The sequence below is a fragment of the Tursiops truncatus genome, chromosome 3 (genome assembly GCF_011762595.2).
Source record: "Tursiops truncatus isolate mTurTru1 chromosome 3, mTurTru1.mat.Y, whole genome shotgun sequence".
In the NCBI taxonomy this organism is placed as follows: domain Eukaryota; kingdom Metazoa; phylum Chordata; class Mammalia; order Artiodactyla; family Delphinidae; genus Tursiops; species Tursiops truncatus.
Genome location: NC_047036.1, coordinates 170,892,748 through 170,908,376, shown reverse-complemented (window position 1 = coordinate 170,908,376; position 15,629 = coordinate 170,892,748). Strand labels below are relative to the sequence as shown.

The 15,629-nt window shown below is 62.6% G+C and overlaps 1 protein-coding gene and 1 non-coding gene across 12 annotated transcripts in view; one reads left to right on the top strand and one right to left on the bottom strand.

Annotated features, from left to right (window-relative positions):
• MED16 (mediator complex subunit 16) overlaps window positions 1-15,541 on the bottom strand; it is a 39,855-nt gene extending 24,314 nt beyond the window's left edge. For 5 of the 11 annotated variants that reach the window (XR_012331175.1, XR_012331176.1, XM_073803596.1 and 2 more), the window contains exons 1-13: window positions 13,378-15,541; window positions 11,813-11,954; window positions 11,129-11,236; window positions 10,761-10,930; window positions 7,831-8,286; window positions 7,089-7,194; window positions 4,768-4,923; window positions 3,778-3,989; window positions 2,834-3,040; window positions 1,672-1,882; window positions 1,121-1,254; window positions 749-941; window positions 34-250 (exon numbers count right to left, since the gene is read on the bottom strand). Coding sequence is in view for 9 of the 11 variants with exons in the window: in XM_073803596.1 (XP_073659697.1) it covers window positions 34-250; window positions 749-941; window positions 1,121-1,254; window positions 1,672-1,882; window positions 2,834-3,040; window positions 3,778-3,989; window positions 4,768-4,923; window positions 7,089-7,194; window positions 7,831-8,286; window positions 10,761-10,930; window positions 11,129-11,236; window positions 11,813-11,945 (2,303 nt within the window). In the remaining 2 variants the exon portion in view is untranslated. Of the gene's footprint in view, window positions 1-33; window positions 251-748; window positions 942-1,120; window positions 1,255-1,671; window positions 1,883-2,833; window positions 3,041-3,777; window positions 3,990-4,767; window positions 4,924-7,088; window positions 7,195-7,830; window positions 8,287-10,760; window positions 10,931-11,128; window positions 11,237-11,812; window positions 11,991-13,377 lie in introns of those variants that run through there. The other 6 variants (XM_073803597.1, XM_073803598.1, XM_073803595.1 and 3 more) reach the window with 5 other exon arrangements.
• LOC117312053 (U6 spliceosomal RNA) lies at window positions 13,775-13,881 on the top strand. Its single transcript, XR_004526221.1, has one exon. It is a non-coding gene; the product is annotated as a U6 spliceosomal RNA (small nuclear RNA).
• Window positions 15,542-15,629: the final 88 nt, after the last annotated feature.

Genomic DNA, 15,629 nt, shown 5'->3' with positions numbered 1-15,629 from the left:
TGCAAAGGCCCCGAGGCAGAGATGGGCACGCACCTGATGAGGCCGTCCAGCTGCAAGCTGGTGGCACTGCCGGGCAGAGCGGGAGGCTTGCCGAAGTGCAGACGCAGGGGCTGCTTGGGCTGCAGGCGGCTGACGAGGCCATCGCTGACGGGCAGCCAGTCCAGGCTGGGGATGAGAAGCTGGCTGGGCAGCAGGCAGCACTCGTCAACGAGCGCCTCATCCGGCTCGCTCGTGGGGCCCTCATCGCGGCCTGCGGGGAGGGGACCACGGGGATATCTTGCTCAGCAGCCTTGCCCGGAGGGCTGCCCACCCAGGAGGCATCATGGCCTCCTCAGAGCTCACAGAGCACCAGGCGCAGGCCCCAGCCCTGCCCCGACTTCCTGAGTGGCCCTGGGAAGCTCCTTCCCCTTCTCGGGCCTCAGTCCTCTCCTCTGTAAAATGGGGACCCACTTATTCATTTAAAAAATATGCAGCAAACACTGGGTGCCCTTCCTGGCATCACGGATGTGACAACGATAGAGCCTGGCCACAGAAACACACGACCTGGTGACACAAGACAAACAGGTGCCTGAGAGTGGCTGATGTTTAATGAGCACACACCGTGCCTGGACCTGTGTCGGGTGCCGGGGGAACAGTGGGGGCCACGGCAGAGCCAGTTTGACCTGCGGGAGCTTATATTCTGGTGGGGGGACTCGGCCAGGGCTTGTATCTTGGTGGCGGAACGGGAGTAGAGAGCTGGGCGCCTTACAGCAGATCCAGAGCTTGGTGAGCAGGCGGAAGAGCAGGGACATGCTGTCCTGGGTGTCGGAGGTGGCCGTGTACACAGGCAGGCAGCTGGGCTTCAGCAGGCCCCAGATGCGGATGACTACCATCAGCTCCCGCAGCACGCCCAGCGACGCGCCGTCCCGCAGGAAGCTGTGGCCGGGCCGCAGCGGGGAGCCCTACGGGCAGAAGGGCCCAGGTTGCTTACTTCAGCGTGAGCCGCATCCTAGGACCTCAGCAGGCCCCGGGGGGAGGGGTCTCCTGGGAGGGGCGGGGTCAGGGAGGTGGGGCTTCAGAGGACAAGGCCAGGGGCGGGGCTCCTGGGGGGTGGGGCTCCGAAGTAGGAGTGCAGGCGCACCTGGTTGGGCAGACTGGCCAGCAGGTAGAGCACGAAGTCGCCCACCCACTGCAGGAGCTGCTGCAGCGCCTGAAGCGTGTTCATGTCCAGGACGAACTCCTCCGTCTTGAGGTTGATCATGACCTTGTCAATGTCTGGGAGGGGACAGGCAGGCAGGGGCGGCCAGAACCTCACATGTGCGCCCATTAGCACGCACGGTGAGCTGAGCCCGCCCCCACAGGCCGACACCAACGTCGTGAACAAGCAAATGAGGGACGGGCCTGCCTGAGCCTGGGAACCTGGAGGGCAGGGTTGGAGGGAGGGGCTCTGGGTGTCCACCGCTGGCCTTCAGATCGCTCTGCCCGCCCCTCGGACCCCCTGTGCCGGGCACCCTGCAGCTCCCGCCGGCCTCCAGGCCTCCACACAGGCAGTGCCCCTGGGGACGCCATCCCCAGGCTGGGTCATCTTTGTTCCCGTTAACGCCCACCGCGTGTCCCCGACGCCCCAAACGTGCGCGACGGCCAAGGGGTCCTCAGCAGCCAGGGCGGCCCGCAGGACGGGGCAGGACCCACCGACATCCGTGATCTTGGCGCAGACCTCCGTCAGCCGGTCGCCGGGACTCTTGTCGGGCGTGTTGAGCACGTGCGGGCGCAGCAGCGACTTGAGCGTGGAGCTGGCGGCGATGAGGAAGAGCTTGGCGTGGTACTCGCACACGCGGGTCACTGCGCAGGGCGACAGCTTGCAGAGCGAGGCCTTCATGGCCAGGATCCGGGTAGAGAGGACCTGGGGGGCGGAGGATGTGAGTGGGCGGGGCACGCGCCTGAGGAGCCGGGGAGAGCGAGGCCCTGGGGCAGCCGGGCAAGCCGCTAACCCTCTCTGGGCCTTGCCCTCCTCATGGCGTAACCAGGTAGGAGGACCTTCCTCACAGGATGGCAGGGTCTCAACCTGCGGGCGCGTGTGCCCCAGGGGCCCAAGGGACACACCTGGGACACCTCACGACTGGGGGCACTCCTGGCATGAAGTGGGTGGGGCCAGATTCCGCTCTACCCCCCACAGTTCCTGAAACCTGTTGTCTCCCAGGATGAGTGGAGGACTTAAAACAGAAAGATGCTTGCCTACAGGGAATCCCCTGGTGGTCCGGTGGTTAGGATTCTGCACTCTCACCGCAGAGGACCCAGGTTCAATCCCTGGCGGGGGAACTAAGATCTCCCAAGGCATGAAGGGTGCAGCCAAAAAAAAAAAAAAATGCTTGCACACAGCTCTGCCCGATGACAAGAGATCTGATCACTACTGGCGTCCCTGGCTCTGAACCCAGCTCCGTCCTGCGCTGTTCCCCGGGTCGGGCCCAGCACTCGCACATCTCAGCAGGCTGCTAATGGGAATGGGATCTCTCCTTCCTGTTTTCTCCTCGACGGCGGGCACAGAGGGCAACTTCAGATGCTTAGCAGCGCTGACCTCTGCATGCCCCACTGAACTCGGAGCGGGGGGGGGTCTGGGTTTTACAGGCGCGCCACCATGGCGTCTGAACGATCACTTCTCTCTGGCTCACCCGTCTGTAAAACCCCCATTTAGTGCTCTCATCACAGAAGCAAAGGCCTCCAAAGCCACCCAGAGGCAGGTGGCGTCAGGCCCACAGCCACGCACTGCTGGGCTGAGGTGGCAGCGAGAGGTGGGCCGTCCGGCCTGCGGGTCACCCGGACGGAGGGACGGGGCAGCAGCCAAGGGGGGCGGCACCTGCTGCAGCTCGGCCTTCTGGCGCGTGTACTCCTCATGCAGCTTCTCCACCAGGCTCTGCACCATGCTGGGCTGCACGTGCAGCAGGATGTCCCACCAGTCGTAGCCAGTCACCATGCAGTACTCCAGCAGGAAGAGCAGGTGCCGCAGGGCCAGCCCCGCGTCCAGCGAGTGGCCCATGGAGGGCGAGATGCGCAACATGCTCAGCTGTGGAGGAGGGCGGGGCGTGAGGGGGCGGGGCCCGAGGGGCAGCTGGGGGCAGGGAGGGCACGGCCAGCGCGGGGCCCAGGCCTGCCCGCTGTCCTGTCACACGGGAGGGCTGCAGAGCCACAGCCCAGCCACGTGGAGTGAACGGGGGCCACAAGCCCCAGGTTTCCATAGCTGTGGCGATTCCCACATAGGGCCTGAAGGGCCTCCTAGCCAGCAGGGCGCCTGTCGGGTGACGGGGCCTGCAGGTCCAGCTGGGGGCCGTGTAGTCCCTGGGAACACAGACTTCGTGCTCCCGAGAAGCCCAACCCACCACCCGGAGACACCGAGGATGGGGCTGGAACAGAAGTTACAGGGTGCCCGAGAGCAACTCGCAGGAGCCCACTGCGGGGGGCTGGGGGCACGCGCACGTGGGTGAGTGTGCAAACGTGTGCACGTGTGTGAACGTGCCAGTAGGACAAACGTGAGGTGTGAGCGTGCAAGGGTGTGAATGAGCGTGCAAACACAGAGGCGGGTGTAAGCGAAAGCGTGAGTGTGTGAGAGTGGCTGTGAGGCTGCCCGCCCTCCTGCCAGGCCATGGACAGGTTCCCCTGGGAACCAGGAGGCCAACTCGCAGAGCACCTGCTGCGCACTGGGGGCCTAGGACTCCTTGATGTCAGGAGCAGCACCCTAAGGGCCCCCACTTCCTAAGTGCGGCCCCCCGCCACAGACAGCAGTCCCCCGGGGACAGCACTGACCCTGCCGTGGTTGTCGATGCCCACGAGGGCCAGGGAAGTCCAGGAGAGCTGCATGGCCTTGAAGTGGACGGCGGGGCCCGTGGTCCGAGGACGCTTGATAGCCGGCTCGTCCACGGAGCGGGGCGCTGCGGAGCTATAGAAGATGGCCATGGTCTGCAGCGAGAGCCGGTGCACGATGTGGACGCTGCCGTCATGGAAGGCCAGGGCCAGCCCTGGGGGCACATGCAGGGTCAGGCGGCCGAACCCAGCTCTGGACAATGGGAAGGGGCAGCCCCCACGCCCAGCAGAGGCTGTGCTAAGGAGCGGCGTGAGCCCTGAGCCACTGGGGTGCACCCCCCCCAGTGGGGTCCAGTCCTGGCTAACCGGCCCCCGAATCGGTGGAGCAGACTGCACCCTGTCTGGGCACCTCTGCCCCGCTCCCCTGCAGCCGGCACTAAGTTTGGCCGACGTGAGGCAACAGGTGACTTCCAGGGGGACAAGTGGGAGGGGCAGGCGGAGAGGACAGCAGATGGAAAGGGCCTGGGCCTGATGTACACAAAGGGCCTCGGGGCGGAACGGAGGCCAGTAAGCTCAGGGGCTTGTAGAACCCAAAGCCCGTAATCTACAGCAGGGGGCTGGGGGGCTGCCCTGGGCCGGCACCAACATGGCCAGCCTGATTCACCCAGGGTCACAGACGCCAGGGCCCAAACCCAGAATCGCCACGTGAGCTACTACAACGGGGGTGGGGGTGGGCATGGGAAGGAAGCTTATCTGGAAAGTCTTCCCCAAGTTCCCAGCCTCTCCCTTGTGGACTGCTAACAGCCCTCTACGTAGTAAAGAGCACAGTTTGACGGTGGCCTCACAGCCCTTTGAGCCCATCAGATCCTGAAAGCAGTACCCTCGTCCCCAGTGGGACTGACGTGAGGCCGGGGGCTAGGCTCCCGGGACCCTGTGACGGAAGCCCAAGCTCAGGGCCCACCCCATTCCCCCGGGGGCTCTGAGACACCATACCGAGGCCGGGGTAGAACTGGGTGTCGCTGGCCACCTTCAGGTCGGTGTTGGTGAGCGAGATGGGGAGCTTGGGCAGCGCCACGGCGGACACGCGGTCCAGGTCGTTGGTGGCTGACAGGATCCGCCATTTGAGAATCGTGGGCTGTTTGTCACCAACTAAAAGGGAGTGGGGGGGACAGAGAGCAACAAAATGAAGACAAGACGGGGGGGGTGGGGTGAACTGAGAGATTGAGATTGACGTATATACACTAATATATACTAAATAGATAATGAACACCTGCTGTATAAAAAAATAAATACAGGGCTTCCCTGGTGGCGCAGTGGTTGAGAGTCCGCCTGCCAATGCAGGGGACACGGGTTCGTGCCCTGGTTCGGGAGGATCCCACATGCCGCGGAGTGGCTGGGTCCGTGAGCCATGGCCGCTGAGCCTGCGCATCCGGAGCCTGTGCTCCGCAACGGGAGAGGCCACAGTGGTGACAGGCCCACGTACCGCAAAAATAAATAAATAAATACCAAAAAAAAAATGAAGACGAGACAAACATGACAAGGGTGCACCTGACCCAGCACCCTGCCCCTCCTGGAGACCCAGCGAGCTCACGTGACTGGGGTCGGGGGAGAGGTGGGGGACCCCAAAGGATCCGGTCCTGGGCCTTCACGGGAACAGGAGGAGGCACCCGCCTGGGCCGCAAGGCTGTCAGCTGGCGGGGGCAGCTCCACCTTGTCCCCTCAAAGGAGCCAACGTGCTGAGAAGGGGAACCCACCCCCGACCCTGCCGCCACACAAACCCCAAAACTCCCCAGTGACTCGGCCGGCTTGCACGGGGTTCTGTCTCTGTGGTCTGAGAGGTCCTGGGTGGAACCCCAGCTCTCCCCATGAGCTGGACCGACAGGTGCCCAAGACGGGCCCCTCCCTGCGCCCACACCCTCAGTGTGATGATGAAGCCCCCCAGCAAGGGGTGGGGTGGTTCCCGTCAATCTGGGTTTGGCCCCCGGTGCTGCGGGCGTGATGTGAGCAGAGGCTCAGTGGCGCCCGTGCACCTGGACTCCAAGGTGACAATGAGGTGAGCCCAGGCGCCCAGCCAGCGGCCAGCACCCCAGCTGCCCTGGGTGACGGCAGACACAGGGAACCAGGACGGAGCAGCGGAGGCGGCCTGGCCCACCGCCCTCCAGGCTGTGGTTCTGAGCCAGAGTTTGGGGCTGGCGTGTGACACGGCAAAGCTGGCTGTGACAGCTCACCTCTACCCCTGTGCCCTAAGAGCTCTTCCCTGGACGGCCCAGCGCAAAGGGGCTCTTGGCAAACGTCATCCCACAGGGAGACCGAGGCCCAGCGAGGGACGACGCTGAGCACAGCTGTAACGGTGACAGCTACGGCGATGCCTAGGGAGGGAGGGCGAGCAGGCCAGGCACCCGCACCCACACCCAGCCTGGCGGCCCCGGCCATTCCTAGCTTACAGAGGGGAGTGGCCGCTGTCAGAGGCTGAGCTGCTTGCCCAAGTCCACCTGGACCCCCGTGTCCACCCAAGTCAGGCCAACCCCTGGAGCACGGGCTGGACGGTGGCTGGCAGAGCGGGGGCCTGAGAGGGAGGATGGGCTGGCGGGGGGCGCTTAGGGCCAAGGCAGGGAGGTAGGAGAAGAGGCAGGTCCAAGAGCCCGCAGGCCACGCGACGCTAGGACGAGGGGCAGGGTGGGGGGAGGAGGTGCGGGTGAGCTCGGCACGCGGACACCTGCAGCAGGACAAGGCTCGACCCGCTGCCGGGGGTGACGACCCTCTCACGTGAGATGTGGGCCCGCTTGTGACAAGGTCCCACGGTGTGCGTGGGGGCCATGACCCGCCTGACGGCCGCGCCCACAGCTACTAGGACAGAGGAGGGACGAGGGAAGGGCTGGGACCCCTTGTGGCCCTGCCGCCCCGCGGCGTCACTCAGGAAAGGCAGCACGACCTTCTTCACATTTAGTTCCTCCGAGGCCACATCGAGCAGCTTAGGCAACCACCTTGCGGGCAGACAGAGCCTCAAGGGGCCTCTTGACATGGCCGCTCGGCCACTCCAGGGCCAACAGCGCTGCCGTCAGCGGGAACACGCCCCACGTGGCCGCAGGTTCACCCCCGGCTTCCCGGCCACACAGGTGTCAGGAGGGGGGCCAGTCCCGGCAGGGGACTCGGGGCTCCACGTGGGTGTCGGAACAGAGAGGGAGGAAAGGGAGTGGCGGGCACGTTCTTGGCAAACTCAGGTCACCCCCGTGCCTCACTCTACCCGAGGGCTCCCAGAGGACCCCAGGCTCCTGGGAGGCTGCGTGTCCCTGGCCGGTTGGAGCGGGACTCACCGGCGGGCGAGAGCTGCTGGAAGATGTTGTTCACGGGGAGCCCCTCCTTGCGCAGAGACCAGCACTCCACCACGCTGCTGGTCTGGCTGGACGCACACAGCAGCACCTGGGGGGGCGGGCGGCTCGGTGAGGGGCCTGGACCCTCTCCGGGCCGCCGGCTGCTCCACGGGGCTCACATCGGCACCCGCCTCACAGCCGCTGCGGACTCCGACCCACGTACACCCAGCCTGCACCGCACCTGCCCCCCATGACCCCGCCTCCCCTGGGGAAGGCAGTCGCTCAAGGCACCCCCGGCGAGAAACGAGGGGGCCGGGGAAACGTACTGGGACTTCATGAAGCTGGGTGCTGATCAGTGCAAGGTTATGAGGGGGCCCCGGTGCAGCTGGGTGAACCTCGCCCCCAGAAATGTCCCCGTCATGGTCCCAGGACCTGTGGATATGTCACCTCACGGGGCACAGGGGACTTAGCAGGTGGGATTAAGTTAAGGCCCCTGAGACGGGGATGACCCTGGATTCACGGGGAGCCCAGCGTCATCCCAGGGTCCTTATAAGAGGGAGGCGGGAGGGTCAGAGGCAGAGAGAGACGGGAGATGCTGCGCTGCTGGCTGTGAGAATGCAGGAGGGGCCGCGAGCCAGGGGTGCGGCGCCTCTAGAAGCTGGAAAAGGCGGGAACCGATGCTGCCCTGGAGCCTCCGGAAGGACCAGCCCTGCCCACGCCTGGATTTAGCCCCGAGCGGTCCTACCACAGGGTGGCCGGGCGGGCACACCTGCTCTGACATATCTCGGGCCAGGAACTTGAGGTGGGTGATGGCGGGGAGCCGGTCCCGGCGGTTGAGGTCAGTGGTGCAGCGCATGAACAGCGAGGGCAGGATCTCGGTGTCGATGCGGCATTTCTCGTTGACGACGCTCACGCACACCTTGTAGAACTGCACTGGGGATGCACTGCTGCCGTCTGCCGTGGCCACCACGATGTTGCCACCACCCGTGAAGGCGATGTCGGCCAGGGCCACGCGGCCACGCAGCCGGCACAGGCTCTCTGTCGAGGTCAGCACTTGCCCGCTGGGCTTGAGCAGGGACACGGTGACCAGGCCGCTGACTGTCACCGCAATCCAGCCCTCCATGGGCTTGCCCCCAAACAGCGTGAGCGACGGCGAGAACTTGACTCGGGAGAACTTCTCGCCAAAGCTGGAGGCGCCCGACTGTGGGGGAGGGGGAGGGGTCAGCTCGGGGCAGCCCCGGCCCCGGGCATGCACTTGGCCTTCAGGGGTCTGCCTCTGTGACCCCAGGACGCCCTTCTGGGAGTCACACCCTTGGGAACGTGGAGGAACCATGTGGCAGAAGGCACGAGAGCATGAACCTGAGTTCAGATCCTGCCTCAGCCACTCAAGCACTGTGTGACACGGGCCTCTCTGACCCTCAGTATCCCCATCTGTATGTCCGAGAACTGTGGTGAGGATGACACGGCTAAACACGCGCAGGACAGGACTCACCATGTTTTCCTCACAGGGTCAAACACTCAGTATTTTCAGTTTTGCGAGCCAAGTGGTCTGCTGCAACCACTCAGCTCTTTCCCTGCGTCTGCAGCAGAGAGAAGCAGCCGCCAGTGAGACTGCTTACAAGGTGGGCGAGCGAGCAGGCTGCAGTTTACAGACCCTGGAGGTAAAGCATTCCGGCTGTGCTGCAAAGTACAGCTGCCACTGCTGTGTCACCTTTCCAAACCTGGTCTAGGTTACAATTAACGTACAGCAAAATTCACCTCTTCCCGGCTTTCGGTTCGAGTTGACAACCACCCCATTGTGGAAACCGCTCCGATCCTGGGCAGGAACGTTCCTACTCCCCTCGGAAGGGCCCTCGGGCCCCCAGCCAACCCCCGCCCCGGCCCTGGTTTCTGTCCCTGGCTGGGCCTTTCCCAGCGTTCCACCCGGGCGGGCCCGGGGGCAGCCTGCACGCCGGGTTCCTTTCAATCCGGGCAACGTGTCTGTCACTGAAACAGCACGAGCTGGAGACTAAGCAGGGCTCTCTGGGCAGTGGGAGAGTATGTGCCCTCTCTGTCTGGGGAGCAGACCCACAGGGCCAGGCGTCCAGGGAGGGCAGGGCTGACCACGGCCCCAACAGAGTCTTCCAGACGTGGAGGTGCTGGCACTGTTGGAAAGAAAGAAGCAAAAGCCCCCGATGACCCCTGAGGAGAGACGCTGGCAGTGTGAAAAAGAAACATCGCACAGAGAACAAGGTCCAGAAGGTTAGGCAGCAAGCCCTGCAGTCAGAATTCCTACCAAGGGAAGAGGGGATAGACGCCTGACTGCAACATCACGGGCGAGAGCCGCGTGCATGCCCGAGCTTTTTAAATGAGCACATCCGTCTCTTATAATTTAGAGACAAAGGTATCTGGTGGTAAGGCGAACAGTAGCCCTGATGCTCGCAACAGTGTGGACAGACCTTGAGACCACGACGCTGATGAGAGAAGCCAGACACAGAAGGACACACGGTGTGTGATTCCATTGATGGGAAACGTCCAGAACGGGCAAGTCCACAGGGACAGACAGTGGGTTCATGGTTGCCAGGGGCTGAGGTGGGGAAGGGGAGTGAGGCTAACGGGGACAGACTTCCTTTGAGTTGAAAAGAATGGTCTGCGGCTTCCCTGGTGGCGCAGTGGTTAAGAATCCGCCTGCCAATGCAGGGGACAGGGGTTTGAGCCCTGGTCCGGGAAGATCCCACATCCCACATGCCGCGGAGCAACTAAGCCCATGCACCACAGCTACTGAGCCTGAGCTCTAGAGCCTTCGAGCCACAACTACTAAAACCTGCGCGCCTAGAGCCCGTGCTCTGCAACAAGAGAAGCCACCGCAATGAGAAGCCCGCACACCGCAACGAAGAGTAGCCCCCGCTCGCCACAACTAGAGAAAAGCCCACGCACAGCAATGAAGACCCAACGCAGCCGTAAATAAATAAATAAAAGAAATAAAGAAAGAAAATATTAAAAAAAAAAGGAATGATCTGAAATTGAGTGCGGTGATGGCTGTACTAGTCTGTGAAGATACTAAGTAAACCACCAATCTGTATGCTTCAGGTGAGTGAACCATACTAAGCGACTTGTATCTCAGTAGCGCTGTTACATAACAAAGGAGAACAGACAAAGGGAAGGCAGCACGCAGCCCCTGCCCCCGCTCCCCCGCGGCTGCTGCCAGGTGCTGACAGTAACTGTCCCCAGGCCCTGCACCGGGCACAGGGAGCAGACGTGGGGAAGGGATGGGAGAAAAGCCACTTCCCACAGCACCAACCCAGGAGGGGCTCCTGGCTCTGGGGAGCAGCCGGCAGAGCAGGCCACGTGCACCCTGGCCGCCCCACCGAGCCCTCCCAAGCCTTCTCGTGCTGAACCCTCACCACGGCCAGCGGCAGCCTCACCTGATGGTGAGGAAAGCGACGGGTGAGGCGCGGCATCGCGATCTGAGTTCAGCACCCTGGACCCAGGCGGCTCCCCTCTCAAGGGGACGCTGGGCTGAACCGTGGGGTACAGGCAGGAATTCTGGGATCTCACCACGTCAGTCACACGGGGGCTGCTGGCCACACGGGTGCTGACCCTGCATGGCAGGTGTGAGCCGGGCCCGGGCGAGGCGGACCAAAAGGGTGCTGGTGACACAAGAGGAGGAGCCGCGCCCCCAGGCAGGACACCCACCTTTTCCACGTGCAGGGCCAGCTTCACACCGTTGTGCAGCCACGACAAGGCCACGATGGGGTCCCCCTCCACCAGGCTGCCCACGGGGCTCTCCCAGCTGTTGGCCAGGTGGTCGGCCATGCTCCAGCACTTGATCTGCCCATCGGCATCAGCAGACAGCAGCCTCGAGCCTGTGCGGGGCAGGGGCCAAAATCGCGTCACAAGACACCCCCCCCCCCGCCACTGTCCATCAGGGGCCCGGGTGGGAGAGGCCGGCCTGGGGGCAGTAGAGCAGGGAGGGGCACAGGCGAGTCCGGAAAGGACTCTGGACAGCAGCAGTGGGCACAGCAGGGCCCGCAAACCCACAGATCAAGGGGAGCTGCCCTCACCTGACTGGTCCCACTCGAGGCAGGTGACGGCCTCGCTGTGCCCCGAGCAGATGGAGTGCACGTCCCAGGGGTGCTCGGTGTCCAGGATGTGGATCACGCGGGTCAGGTCTGTGAAGGACGGTGTGCTCAACACGGCAACAACAGCCGGGTGCCCGACGACCCCGGGGGCATCAGGGAGGAAGAAGCAAAGCCCCGGCCACGGGGACTCAGGAGCCGCTGCTGACACGCCGGCCGCCCGAGTAGAGATGGAGCGGCCCGCGGCCCGTGACCCTGCCTCCAGTGGGGCAAAGGAGACGTAGAAAACGGCACCGGAAGAAAACGAACCCCAAATGCTAACAGTGGGCGTCTCTCCGTGGAAACTAACGGCTGGTTCTCTCCCTCACCCTAAGTTTCTGTGTTTTTCTAATTCCCTCTCCCGAGTGCACGTCACTCAGTGGCAGAGACAACACAGGCCCGGCTGGCAGAGTGCACCTCAAAGTCAGGCGGTGACACGTTTGGTCTGGAAAACTCAGGCAGGAGCCTCAGCGAGCTGCACGGGGCCACCCACCCCTGGGCCCTGCCATCCCACGGGGTGATCCCAGCGCCCCTGGCTCCAGGCCCTCTGCACCCCTCACCACCCCTCGTCTTGGAGGAGGAGACCCTGTGGGAGCCGGGGGGTGGGGGGCAGGGGAGCGGCTGGCGCACCCTGGTCGTCACTCCGCAGGTCCGTGGTGAAGGCGATGAGGTTACGGCAGGACCAGGTGCAGGCCAGGGGCACCGACGGGCAGTGGGTGCTCTTGGGCCATTTCTCCCACTCGCAGATGTAAGCCAGGTCCATTGTGCCCACCTGCCAAGGTCACACACGGAGGACAGTCACCAGCTCCTGCGGCAGGGAGACTGGCTTGTCATCGATGTTCACGCAGCATCTGCAGGACCCCAAGGGCAGTGCTGGACACTGGGTTACCGCGGGGGACAAAGTGGACTCAACCCCTGCCCCACATGTGGCGGGGGAGCTGCATTTTACTCATGCATGGCCAGGGAGGCCTCCCCGGTGGAGGTGTGAGGGATCGAGGCAAGCAGCCTGAAGGAAGAGCATGCCAGGTGGAGGGAACAGCCAGTGCAAAGGACCAGAGGCTGGACTGAGCCTGGGCGCTCAAGGAGTGGCACGGGGCCCTGCGGGGCAGGAAAAGGGTGAGTGAGGGAGCGGGGCAAAGTAAGGGTGGGGAGGGGACGCGACAGGTCGTGCAGGGCCTGGGGGGTTTCACCCTGAGGGAGGTGGCAGCCCCAGGAGGGCTGACGCCTGTTTATGTTTCACAGGCCACTCTGGCTGTCTGGAGGGCGAGGCTGCGGGACAGGGTGGGGGTGACTGCACTGGTCCAGGTGAACAAAGCTGGGGACAGTGCAAGCTGTGAGGAGCGGTAGGGCAGGACACGGGTCTATCCTTAAGGAGGAGTCCACGGACACCCAAGAGCACCGGTGGGGCTGCCTTTGACAGAGGCAGGGAGGGCGCCGGGCAGCAGCTTGGTGCAGGGCTTCCACAGGTAACTAACAACGGGAACGGTGAACGTTTCCTCAGCGCGCTCCATGCGCCGGGCATCGATTAAGCTTATTTCTTTTCACCTTTACTAAAGCGCAGTGAGACTGGGAGTACGATCGGCCCCGTCTTCCTCAATCACGACCCCCAGGCCCCAAGCTTCTTCAAGCCCTGCCCGGGAACACCGAGGCCTCGCCCACAAGCCCCTTCAACAGTCTTTAAGCTCTGCCCCCAAAGCCCTCCGGCCCCGCCCCCTACAGTATTTGCTTTCCACACCCCACTCCCAATTTGCCCCTTGTGTCCCCAGGCCCGGCCCAAACTCTGTTTTCATCTCAGGGTCTCCCAAACCACCCCATAGGCCTCGCCTCCATACACCTGGCCCTTCAGGTCGCGCCCCCAAGCCCCCCCACCCAACGCACCTCAGGCCCTCCGCGGGGAGGTATAACCTTAGGCCCCTCCCCCGATCGTTCCAGGTCCCGCCCCGATTTCCCCCTGCTCCGGATGCCCCAACCCCCGGGGCGCCTCAGGATCCCCCAAGTTTCCGCCACGACCCCCAGACCCCGCCCAGCGCACTCAGGCCGCGTACCCAGCACCCTTTGCTCTCCAGGCCCGCCCTCTGACCCCACAGGCCCCGCCCCGGGCCCGCTAGTTACCGCCTTCCCCGGCCGGCGCTCCCCGCTGCCGCGGCGCCGTCCGGAGGCCGGCCGACCGCCCGAGCCCCCAACCCCGTACTCACCGGGCCGGCCTGTGCGTCCAGCCGAGCGGGTGGCCGCAGCCTGCACTTGCCCTAATGCCCCGGCTCCGCCGCCGCCATCTTCCCAGGAGCAAAGATTCGCCCGCGCAGCGCAGCCGCTTCCCAGAGACTTCTGGGACGGCAGCGGCTCCGGCTCCGCCCCTCTTCCAGTATAATTTGCATGCGATCATGGATTCCCAGCAGCCACCTGAGTCATATTTGGTGGAACAAAAACCACTTTCTCAATTTCAGTGAATGACCCCATTTGGTTAAGGTATTGTTGCACAAATATCATAAAAGAAGGGACGAATGGCTGAACCGGTTTTTAATGGAGTTCGCCCTTAGTGTAAAAGAGCATATTCTATGCCCTCTAAATAGTTCTGGGATCAAACGTACCACTGTGCTCGCTTCGGCAGCACATATACTAAAATTGGAACGATACAGAGAAGATTAGCATGGCCCCTGCGCAAGGATGACACGCAAATTCGTGAAGCGTTCCATATTTTGCTTTTTCTCTTCTGGTATCCGCGGTGTTATAACTGGGTTCTATAAGTGAGGTTCCTTAACACTTTGAGGGTCCCTCTGGATTCAAACCCCATCCGCAATTCGTTTTCCAAAAATTGGTTCTATTGCTGTTGGACTCTCCCCAGTTTGAAAGGTCTTTTCCAGAAAGACCTAGGATTGCAGGGAAGCGTGCACCGGGTGACCGGCACCGCCTGGGCAAAGGTTCGGGGGCCGGGCTGTCTGGGGGCCCGGCTGGAGTAGCGGGGTGGGGGAAAAAACCCACGCACCAGCCAGAGGCCAGGACAGGACGGAGTTCGCGTTAATAGTTCTGGAGGCAGGCTGTGAACTCCCCTAGAGACCCGACATCCGTGCCCGGAGCCCCAGCCCGTTCTCTGGGCGCCGGAAATTTGGTCCCCTTCACAGGTGAGAGCCTCGAAGCGGGTTACTCAAGTATCTCCTTGTGTCCTCCGTACGAGCCCTTGGGATTTCCATTATTTAGCATCTATGTGTAGAACTTTTAAAATGCCTGTTAAAATGGAAGACAGCACACCCAGCGCCCAGATCTTGGTTTTTAAAACGGTGCCCCAGGGAAAGGAACCAGGCTCCTTGGCGAAAGGGCTGGTTCTAGGACGAAGCAAGAATATGCAGAGGAGCCCTCTGCGTCTTGTAGCGGCAGAAAGTAAGGAGGGTGCTCAAATAAATAAATAAAACCCCGCAACTATGGGAGTGCCTCAGTGACACACAGGAGCCAGACAGGGCTCCCAGCAGCCGAATCTGGAACAACCTGACGAATAAAATTAAGGAATATTGGATTATAACCCAAACTAGAAAGTAAATGCCCAGGCGTCCGTACTGATATAAATGGTTAAATAAACAAATACACAGGGGAATAGAGACAAATCTCCCCGGTAGAATTTCCAGTAATCAACATAGATACTCCGCCTTCAGGGAGGTGGAGGAGATCAGGGGTGAGGTCAGTAGTGAGGAGCCCTGTGGGCAGCAGGGACCCCTGATGTGGCCGGGTGAGAAGGGAACTTCCCTCAGCGTGATCACAAGAGAACAGCAGATAATCCAGGCTGGGGGATCCTGCAGGATGCACAGCCGTTTCCAGACACACACAGAAGGAAGACACAGGAAGGAGGCCACGTGAAGATGGAGACAGAGGCTGGAGGGATGCAGCCACAAGCCAGGGGAGGCCGGAGCCCCTAGAAGCTGGAAGAGGCAGGGAGGACACTCCCTGGAGCCTCTAGAGGGAGTGTGGCCTTGCCACACCTTGATCTTGCATTTCTGGCCTCCAGAACCAGGCGACAATAAACTCCTGTGGTTTTAAGCTGCAGTGTGGTGTATTTTGTTCAGCCACTCAGGAAGCTCACACAAGTGACTTGTTTTTTTTTTTTTGGCCATGCCACGGGGCACGTGGGATCTTATTTCCCCAACCAGGGATCAAACCCGCAGTCCTGCCGTGGAAGTAAGTGCAGTCTTAACCACTGGACCACCGCCAGGGAAGTCCCACAAGTGACCTTTCTGGAGGTCACACAGCTGGAAGGTGGCAGAGCTGGGGTTTGAGCCTGGGCACCTGGGAGGGGACCAGCCAGGGCAGCAGAGCCAAGGGTCGGGCCACTCCTAACAGAGTCTCCCCACACACCTGCCTCCACAGGGGTTGTCACTCAGAACCAAGCTTCATCCCCTGAGGCCTGCATCCCTCAATGACCAGGACACAAGGGCATCGTGAGTGCCTGTCGTGCCCCCAG